The 10,263-nt window shown below is 37.0% G+C and overlaps 2 protein-coding genes across 2 annotated transcripts in view; one reads left to right on the top strand and one right to left on the bottom strand.

Moving 5' to 3' along the window:
- GET4 (guided entry of tail-anchored proteins factor 4) overlaps window positions 1-2,618 on the top strand; it is an 18,426-nt gene extending 15,808 nt beyond the window's left edge. Inside the window, exon 9 of the mRNA XM_072417822.1 lies at window positions 1,749-2,618. Coding sequence (XP_072273923.1) covers window positions 1,749-1,840 — 92 coding nt within the window. The 3' untranslated portion in view covers window positions 1,841-2,618. The remainder of the gene's footprint in view (window positions 1-1,748) is intronic.
- Window positions 2,619-3,693: 1,075 nt separating this feature from the next.
- The window catches only part of ADAP1 (ArfGAP with dual PH domains 1), a 110,115-nt gene continuing 103,545 nt past the window's right edge, over window positions 3,694-10,263 (bottom strand). The window contains exon 11 of the mRNA XM_072417821.1: window positions 3,694-8,645. Within this exon, the coding sequence (XP_072273922.1) occupies window positions 8,617-8,645 (29 nt within the window). The 3' untranslated portion in view covers window positions 3,694-8,616. The remainder of the gene's footprint in view (window positions 8,646-10,263) is intronic.

Raw genomic sequence — 10,263 nt, 5'->3', positions numbered from 1 at the left:
GACCACACTGTCTTACGTGTAAATGAATAGCCTATACAAATCCATGCTACAGTAATCACATTAATATAAGTGGTTGAGAAAAAAACTGACGTGATAGAAGAAAACTAACTGCACTTTCAGAATTAGCATACCTATTTTAGTGTAAATAAGCTTAAAAATTGCTCCCCAGTGTAATTTACACATACAAAGAAATCAAAACAAATATGTCTAAGTTATTCCCTACACATAAGTATTGAACACACAAAGAAAAGGCATAGAAAGCCAACAAAAAATGCTGTAATCTGTCAGTATTTAGAAAGCAATCCTACCCCTTATCTGTGCAAATAATATTAGCTGGTTTATTCCTAATTGAAAGCCTATAAAAGGGTTTCTTGTTATCAGGGTATGACACAAAAAGCTTCTCATGATGAGTAAAAGCAAAGAGCTCTCTCAATACCTTTGCAACCTTACTGTTGCAAAACAAACTGATGTAATTGGTTACAGATTTATTTCTAAGCTTCTGAATGTTCCAGTGACCATTGTTGGGGCAATAATCGAGAAGTAAAAAAAACAAAACATAATTTCACCTTAAACTGGCTATAACCAGGTTCTCCTCACAATATTTTTGACAGAGGAGTCGAAAAGAATAATCAGAAGAATTGGAGGGCCAAGGATCACTAGTGGAGAACTTTAGAAAGACCTGGAATTAGCAGATATACTGGTTTCAAAGAAAAGGATAAGTAACAGACATGACACCTCTATGCATGTTCACAGCGCAAGACTCCACTGCTAAAGAAAAATCCAGCCAGTGAAATACTGGCACAATATAGACTGGTTTTGGTGAGGCCAAAATTGAACTCTTTGGCGGTCATTGCACACACTTACAATAGTGAAAACACCATACCAATAATGATGTTTAGAGGTGGGAACACCATGGCGTGAGGCTGTTATTCAGCATATGGTACTGGCAGACTTCATATAATTGAAGGAAGGATGAATGGAGAAATGTACCAGCACATTCTCCGTAAAAATCTATATCAGGAAGCTGAAGATGAAAGGAGGGTGGATAATGATCCCAAAGCCAAGGAAACTCTCCAATGGTTTCAGAGAAAATAAATGTGCTAAAACGGCCCAGTCAATCACCTGACTTAAATTCAATGTAAAATCTATAGAAAGAATTGAAGATCAGAGTTCATAGAAGAGCCCCCTGGAACCTTTAAGATTTGAAGACAGTTTATGTGGACCAATGGGGCAAAATCACACCTGAGCAATGCATGCGGCTGGATTCTTCATACAGGAGGTATCTAGAAGCTGCCATTACCAGTAAATGCTTTCTACTAAGTATTACATACATTACAGTAAGCAAGTACTTATAAAGTGGAATGGCACTGCCATGTGATGAAGTGCAAGCATATGTGGGAGTAAAGTAGAGATTTGTTTTTTTTTATATTAGGTGTTTTGTCTGCATTAAGTGTAACCATTCAGCTTCTGATTTATTTCAGTGAATGTCATGAAATTTTACAAATCTATCAAACTGAAAAAGTGTTGTAAAAACACACCAGGGACCTGTACATGTATCAAGTTTCCCCAACGTTTGTGCCATTGAAACACCTGGGCCTAGGAGATTATTCATCCAAGAATGTTTCATTGAATGTCACTGCTTTATAAACAAAATCCCCCTAATGTTTGAGGGGTTTGAGTGTGATTTTAGCATGTGTTTCTCCCCTGAATCTTATCATGCTTACCAGTTTGTTTGTTTTTTTACCAAGGTAATCTATTGAACAGTCTAATGGGTGCTGGTGAAGATGAGGATGATGTGGAGGATGGTCAGGATGACAGCAGCCCTATCGAATTAGATTGAGAGTCTACAGACTGCGAGCTGCATGAAGAGATCAATAAAAACTGGAGCTCAAAACAGACTTCTTTCCATGATGAGTCTTTAAAGGGACATTAGTGAGCAGCTGTACTGAGCTGCCCTCTTATCCCGATGATGGAAAAGTTTAAGTGTTTTGCTCTAAATAAATTATGTCACGGGGTAGCTGATAAAGAATAGTTAGAGTGAATGTTGGCAATCTTACCCAGCCTGCTCTATATATTTTTTATTCTTTCTATGAATGCCAAGCAAGCACATGGTTTTCTTACAGCGTGACAGCCAAGCAGTTCAACCCATCGTTACTCCCTGCTCCGTATGTCTCTTTTCAGCCTGTCACTCCCATTTATAGCTTAATGGCAAGGCCAAATTCACATTACCATGGCAACAAGAACTCAAATAATGTCGCAGATCAACTTGAGGATTTGGGGCTTTTTTTTTTTTTTTCTTTTTTCGCTATAAAGCTCTTACATTTTTTTTTCCAAACCCCTTTGTGTGTGATTGTTTTCTGGTTTGCTAAAGGCACAGCCAATATAAACACCTCTTTTGAATTATTTAAATACAGTGGACTTTCTTTTAATATGCAATATTTATTACAGATAGGATGATTTTGTACATTTCCTCCCGTCAGATCCACTACAATGATAAAGATGTCACATTGCCACTGAAATTGTTATTTTATGTAAAAAAAATGAAAGGGGGAGTAGTGCTGGTACCAGTGGAAGATACAAAATGCAGTGCTACAAAATAAATAATACATTGAATCTTATGAATGATTGACTGCCTTGGGTTCTTCTCCGCATTTGGTTGATCATTGCCATCAGATCTCTCTTGTAGGATCAACAATGGAAACGTCATCTATTGTGTTCAAGAATACTGTTCATATTTGCAAATGTCCAGGGGCCCAACACTGGTTACTATTTTCTATGAGTACAATTAATCTATAACAATTCCATGATCCGGTTTGTTAATGTTAATGCTGGTAAAAAAGGCAGATAGGGCAGAATTTTCCATCATGGTAGCTTTCATATTGTTTATAAGGATGCAAGTGTTATATTAACCCTTTTTTAGGCTCTGACATTTTTCTCTGAAACTAAAGTTCTAATCATAGAGTTAAGGCTGTATTGCCATGATGGCAATTGTGTGCTGACTTCTGGGGCAGCAGTTAGGAGAGAAGCATAAAACTGATTCTTCTTTTCTTCTTTATTTTAGTTGTCTATTATGGCTGCCTGAGGTCAGCTACCTTACTATGTGAATAACGCACTGCTCCTAAACGTGTTTAACAGCAGACATTAAATAGCCTCATAGCTAATAGAAATGTAAGTATATGAACAAATATTTACATTTTTGTCTAAGCTTAGTTGTGACAGAACTAAAATTAGATTTAAATGTTGGGGGTCAGTATTTGGTGCTGCTACATAAGTGACGGTGCACTAATCAATGGGCAAACAACCAGTGTAAGAGAACGATATCTCTTTGCTGATGTTTTATGGTTACCACCATCCACCTATCATCAAGCAGAGGTAACATTGTATTCTATTGGCTGGTGATGCTTTAGAGGTCTACTATGTTTTGAAACTCTGCATTCTAATAGGTCAGCATCAAATTACACATTTCTCAGTGTAGTGAAAGACATCTTGGAGTTTGTTTGTATGTATTGAATTCCCTCATTCAATATCTTAGCTCTGTGTACACTCACAAGCCAGTAAATTTGCTGACTAAAGGCTATAAAGCTCCCATGTAGCATGATCCATTGATGAACTTTTGTGAGTAATAGTAAATCACATCCTCTGAATATTCTTTTGCTGTGATAAAGTCCTTGCTGAAATGATGAATTCAGGACAGTAATTAAAGGTAATAATTTATTGATCAGAATTACATTTAGTATCACTAGTGGTGACAAAACCAAAATGTTTACAGCATATCCAATTGAAATTTACAAACACTGAGCCCAAAATGAATTTCATATTCAGAAGTGTTCTTTGTAGGTATCTCAAGATAGAAACATGCTATGTACAAGAGGAGTGTGCGGGACAGTAGCTGTTAAATTTTTGAAAGCATAGATCTGGAAACCTCTCCCTGTATCACAGAGCCCTTAGGCATGAGATTAGAGGGGACCTGTGAAATGAAAGTTGCCCTCCGAATGGTGCGGATAAGGGCTGGTCTGATCACCATCGTGCTGTGTCGGTAGCATTGAAAACTATGGGGTCAGCAAAAGAACCACTTAAGTAGGAGTTTCAGAAAGGTGTGCAGTTGAAAGAAGCTGCTCCCTTTCAATATAGAAATACTTTTAATCTAAACTTAATAGACAAATGACCTAAACCCCTTTTGAAATATACAGACTCTAGTAAAGCTGTTTGACAAAGAGTTTGTACTCTTAACATCCATCTAGCTTGAGTTGAAATATAACAGCCTAGTGACCCAACTTTTCTTTGCCCTATTTAAACAAGGTTACTCCCCAGCCTGAGAGAGATTGTGAATGTGCTCTCTTCTCCAATCAGCATGTCCCTTATAGATGTGTGTGCATGCAGTGCACCTGGTTGGCATCTCTGAATTTCACAGAACGCAAATACTGCTTAGCACAACCTTGCTTCTCTAATTCACATCATCTTCACAGCCACTATAATCTTTGACATCAGCAGTCTAAAACCATTGCTACCTGGCAGTGTTAACAGTGTGGCATTTTCCCAATACTGCTGCAAAATAGAGGCCATGGCCAGAATCTTACTAAACATACCAAAAGTAGCAGATGGGGCTAATACAAATCACACACTTTACACAGATGTATATAATGCAGATTTCCTTTTAGTTAATTTTATAAAATTAAAGATCCTAAAGAAGAATGGGCACTAGTGTGAAGGCATCACTTGTGAGTAATTTGTCCTAACTACATTGAATACGTTCAATTCAGCTTTGAAGAGGCCACAAATAATGGAATGTAAATGGAAGATTTGTATGTGATCCCAGGGTTCATATGATATGTCATGTGTGGTATGAGAGATGTAAGGTTGTGCTTGGTGTTGGTTGTCATATAATGTTATAATATAAATAACATATGAGCCAATAAAACCTTTGTTAAGCAGAATTTGCTGTGCCCAAAACTGAAGCAGATTTATTTTTTAGTCACCCATTCCCTAATCTCTGTTTTGGGGGTGTTCTTTGTCATGCTTCAGATTTTTGTTGGGTTTGTATGTTCATTATGAACTTATAGAAAGAAAAGTAGAAGTTGGGGCTTACGGCGGCCAACCATGTTTCTGCTACCATTTTGCTAGATTGATTTATTAAGCTTTTATCAAGTTCTATACTATGGGGTAAATTTATAAAACTGTGAATATGGCATTCACTGAATTATTCCTTGGAGGAGAATCCATTTTTTTCATCAAAACATATGAATCTGAAAGATTCTCCACCAAGAAGAATGTGTCTGTAAATGTCAAATTTACTTCTGTTTTTTTTTTTTTATTAAATAAAGAGGGAAAGGACATATTTAAAGGTGTTATATTATCATCAGCATAAATATGTCCCATCATAGTAGGTGAGTGTCCAAACTGGAGACTAGCCCAAGGCTGTTTCTGTTGAGCTGCACCCATATGTGCAACCTGCAACCCTTCCCTTCAGTGTACTTGCACCCACCACTGGCTAAGGCGTGTGTAATCCTAAAACCTGTCTATACAGCTGCCAAGTTATGGCAGAGTTGTCGCCTTACATGAAACTATAATGATAAGAGCCTGTCATCCTAGAAAGAGATACTGTACATACAGAACACCGTCCTGACAAAAGTGCATGCACGCCTTAACAATGAAACTCTACAGTTTGCTTTCTTGTGGCCTGATAAAACCCTGTTATACTTAAGTTAAATCTGTTAAATATGTGCAAAAATACCTGTTTATTCTGCCATATAGTAAACTTTTTTTGCACAAGGAGAGGATATGGAGATGTAAGAACAAGAGGCCTATGCTTTTTTTTGTAATGCAGCAATGAGGTACGCAAAGCTGACAACCCATGCTTTTTCACTTACAGCTGGAAACATACTGCTGGCACATCACATTATTTCTATGTATTGGTGTGTGTGTGTATATTTATATATAATTTTATTATATATTTTAACTTAGGTAAGCATTGAAAAGTGGTTACAGGATACATTTTGTTGCACACTCTGTCTATAAATAAGTAGTCACCATGTTCCATACTAAACCATCTCATAGCTGTACCAGGCCGTCACTCTTTTCCTGTGCAATATTTGCATTGGATTAACAGAGAAATTGTACCAAAAGACCTGTTGCACAGACAAAAAATTTTAAGGCAACATTTACAAATCCTTACTGAAACGTACATACAAAAAAGCCCCTTTAGACTTATTGACACTTTTTGCTTTGTGTTTATTTCAGTATAGATATAGAACATTTGTTTTTTCCTCCCAACATTTCCTTATTAATCATCTGTGCAGCTTTTATGTATAATAATAATTTAGGTTTTTGTGTAGTGCAGACCTTGCTTTGACAGTAGCTACCCAATACCCATTCTGCATGGTGGATGGTCATCGGGCACCTAAATCATTTAGCAGGGTTTAGGACAGCACTGAACTGTTCTTCTAATCTTCTGCTGCTGATCAAGGTAAATGAACATAGTCTACAAGTTACCCACATACACAATAGAAACAGACGTTCATTCTCATGGGTTGCTGGAGCTAAATTCTCCCTAATCTATAAGGCCCAGCTAATAAGCATAGTCAATATGAATAATGCCTGTTAACAAATGTTACTACTTTTCAGGCTGATTGGTGACCAAAGAGCAGTACATTCAGTCCATAGAAAGAACACACTGGATGTCTTGTGCTTTCTATAAAGCATGAATAAATGACTTGTAGCACCACAGAAATCACTGATGAATACATCATGTTAAGCAGCTAAAAATCTATATGACTGTAGTGAATCTATTTCCCCTTTTTTAATCAGTGCAAGAATAACATAACACAGGGTACTCATAATTTGTACCAAAGACAATCCCTATTCACATCTGTTTTTAGATATTAGTAATTGCTAACAGATCTCCAAATGGCTCCATAAGGAGTTTTCGGTGTGATTAGACTTTTTTATAAAAATGTACCTAACGTATCTGCCAATGATGTACCAGGGTATGCATAGGTCACCCATATATATCAAGTCATAACATCTCATTCACCCATTAAAACAGACATAAATACAATTAGCCTAAACTATCAATAAAACTTTGTGAAGGCAATAAAATCCATTTTTATACTTTAGTTGTACCCCATTTCTGTGAGAGGTTAATAACCATTCCAAACCACTACCAATACCGAAATCTTCAAATCTACAAGTCCAGTTGAGGTCTCAGTGCAAATGTAATAAATTAGGGTTCAGTAAAATAGTAGTCTGTATATACCCCCCCCCCCCCCCCCTTCACTTTTATAAATCATTCTTTAGCTCAAAGTCTCTTGCTTTTTATTTAATTGTACAATTGAAGGATCACTACATTCTGTGTGAGAACAGTGGTCTCAATGCAGAGGTCACCTCAATTAGTAATGTTTGCTTGCTGCCTGAAAGTGTGCTGGGGGAGTAAGGGGAGACATAAAACACTAAATTACTGCACCCTAATTTTTAATTTTGGATTAAAAAATGTATACAATACCATAGGTGGATCTAAAGGTAAGTGAAGGTAAAACATGGTAATATAAAATGTATTAAAAACTACAACAGTCTAGCTGCTTTTAATAAATAAAGAATGTGAATTAAAACATTGTTTAAACTTCTACTGAATGACATCCCAGCATTTATTTAGATGTCTAATGAACTGTAAATCTTACAGACACAATGTTTTTTGTACCGGAATGGTGACAGTCTGCTAGACCTTTAATATAAACACAAAGCAGATGTTTCTATCCTGTTAGAAACTAACAAAGCAAACTTTAGAGCCTTGGCTGTGATATTTAAGAATTCATTCTTTCACAGTACAAACGGCTAGAGAGGTTGGGAATGTTTTACAGTTCATTTACTGCTTGGTAGAAGAATATGTAAATGCTTTAATGTCCATAGTCTGGGCACAGAAGCATTTTACAGCCTCTTACAGGAAGGTTATTCCTAATTTACCTATGCATGTGTAAAAGAAAGTATACTGGTGCTGCCACATTCCCAAAACCTAGCTCTCTTTTGTGCTTTGCCAAGCTCCCTTTATCTTCCTAGCATGTGGACAATATAGAATAGATATGTCATCCCAGGAAGCTGCTATGATCAGAGCCAAAAACTGATAATTACATTTAGCGATCCCTGCTTTCGCTCCACACCCTGATTATCATTTACAATAGATCTTTCCTAGATAGCTTAATAACTATTTAGTGGTTTAATCAGAATTACAGTTAAGATTTCCAGACGCACATGAAAAAAAAGAAAAAGTCATTCAGGGAATGTTGATTAAGACATCAAAGTTTCTTCATTAAAAAAAGGTTCAGTTGAAATTTATCCGTGAATTATGCAATGTCTGTGTAATAATGGATTCACAAATCTCCTCTATGGGAGCGTTGCTGAGGATGGGTATGGCACAAAACACATGGACAGACATTACGCTGGCATGCTCAGTCCTTGGATGAACAATTGTAGTGGTAAGCAGGACCTGTTGGGCGGAGCTGCTCCCAGTATATCACAGTGGGCTTCTGATTTTGTTTCCCTTTTTATGGTCTCTTCACCTTCAGATACATTTTTGCTCTGCCATAAATCTTGTGCACTTGTAAACAGTTGTAGGAACCCTCAGTGCTATGGTTTATGCTTGAAATGGGCTTCCACTAGAAAGAGAGATTATAATTAAAAGGAGAATCAAATCACATCCCCAATATGCCCCCCACATCCTCATGTAATGCACAGACTGCCTACAACATTGACTTATTTGTTTCCTTTGTGCAAAGTTGTCCTATAAAAGAGAAACATGCTCACTGTAAAGTTTTTCCTTGATATTTACCCTCCTATCATGAGTAAAACTAAACCCTTACCCTTAAAGATTGTGATGATGATCTAGCAGATGTTTATACTTACCTTCCTGATCACACATTTTACATGCATTTACCTGTCCCTGCTACATCATGGGGTCCTCAGGGAATGTCAGGATAGCTCAGCCTCATACATTAAACTGTACATGTGTAGCTCACTGTTTTGATTTGAAATAGAATGGGCAGTGTTCTTAGTACCTTTGCATGTATGGAAATAAAAGCTATTATAAGGTTTTTCAGCTTTATTCACTTTTTAAAACACACTGCTAATATTCTGAACACAACTATAAATGGCATTTGTGAGAGTAGAACAAATGTCAGCCTCCATATTTATTTTTTTACAGGTTTCCTGCAGACATCTCTTGCTAAAGATTTGCATGTATTGAGTCATTCAGCCAGACCTACATTTTGAGTCCTAGCAGCAGGGCTATGAAGAATGCTACTAGAGATTCCACTTGCATGAAGGTTTTTGATCCATTGGTTAGTTTCTCAGCTGCTGAAGCGTGTAGAGATCACTCCTAAACCACTTGGATGAAACCCATTTATCCTAGGGTGACACCAAATTCCAGTAATGCCTAAGTCTAATACTATTAACAGGGAGATGGATGTTCATTGAAAACAAATTCAAATTGAACAAGACTATCAAATATTGTTGTAATGCAACACACATTTATGCAAATCAATGTATTGTGCAGCCCTCTAGATATGTCAGTGTCAGCATTATATATATATATATATTCTATATCCTATTTCCTATATTATTTATCCATCTTGTGCTACAACCAGTTTCAGCCCTTTCGGCATGAAATTGCTGGATTAAGAGGCTTCCAGCGACCCCCAGCACCACCCGGCACTTTTTGATTACAATACAGGGGCTGCCAATCACCTACAATTTCTTCCCACCTGGCTCAAAAAAAATTCTGGGTTGAGTACTGGAAATGGTTAATCAAACGTGTCTCTATGGCAAGAACACAAGAGGTCAGAATTATGACATGTAATCAATTTTAGTTTCTGGGGCCCTGTTGACATTCAAAAAGCTGGCAACCTCGAGATCTGAGGTGCGCCGGATTTTAGAAAATCCTGGATTTTTTTTTTCTCACCTCCACACTAGTGTTGATGTTCGAATTCGGGTTGTCCCTATATTCGACCCGAATATGGCTGTTCGAATTCGGGTAGACTCAACCCGAAAAACACAGGATTCGACAGCAAAAATTCGGGAGGAAAAAAAATTTTTTTTAAAAATTTTTTTCTTAAATTATTTATTTGGTATGTGTTTTTTATTTTAAACTTGTTCTTTTTTTATTTTTTACAGGTTATCCGACAATGACATTATGAATCATAATGTCATTGTGGGATTCCTGGACCGTGGGAACTGTGCGGTCACAGCTAATTGAAAGCAAGTGCCTTCAATTAGCTG

Source organism: Pyxicephalus adspersus, chromosome 7 (assembly GCF_032062135.1).
Source record: "Pyxicephalus adspersus chromosome 7, UCB_Pads_2.0, whole genome shotgun sequence".
Classification (NCBI taxonomy): domain Eukaryota; kingdom Metazoa; phylum Chordata; class Amphibia; order Anura; family Pyxicephalidae; genus Pyxicephalus; species Pyxicephalus adspersus.
Note: the sequence above shows the minus strand (reverse complement) of the source record. Positions and strands in the feature narration are given on the sequence as shown.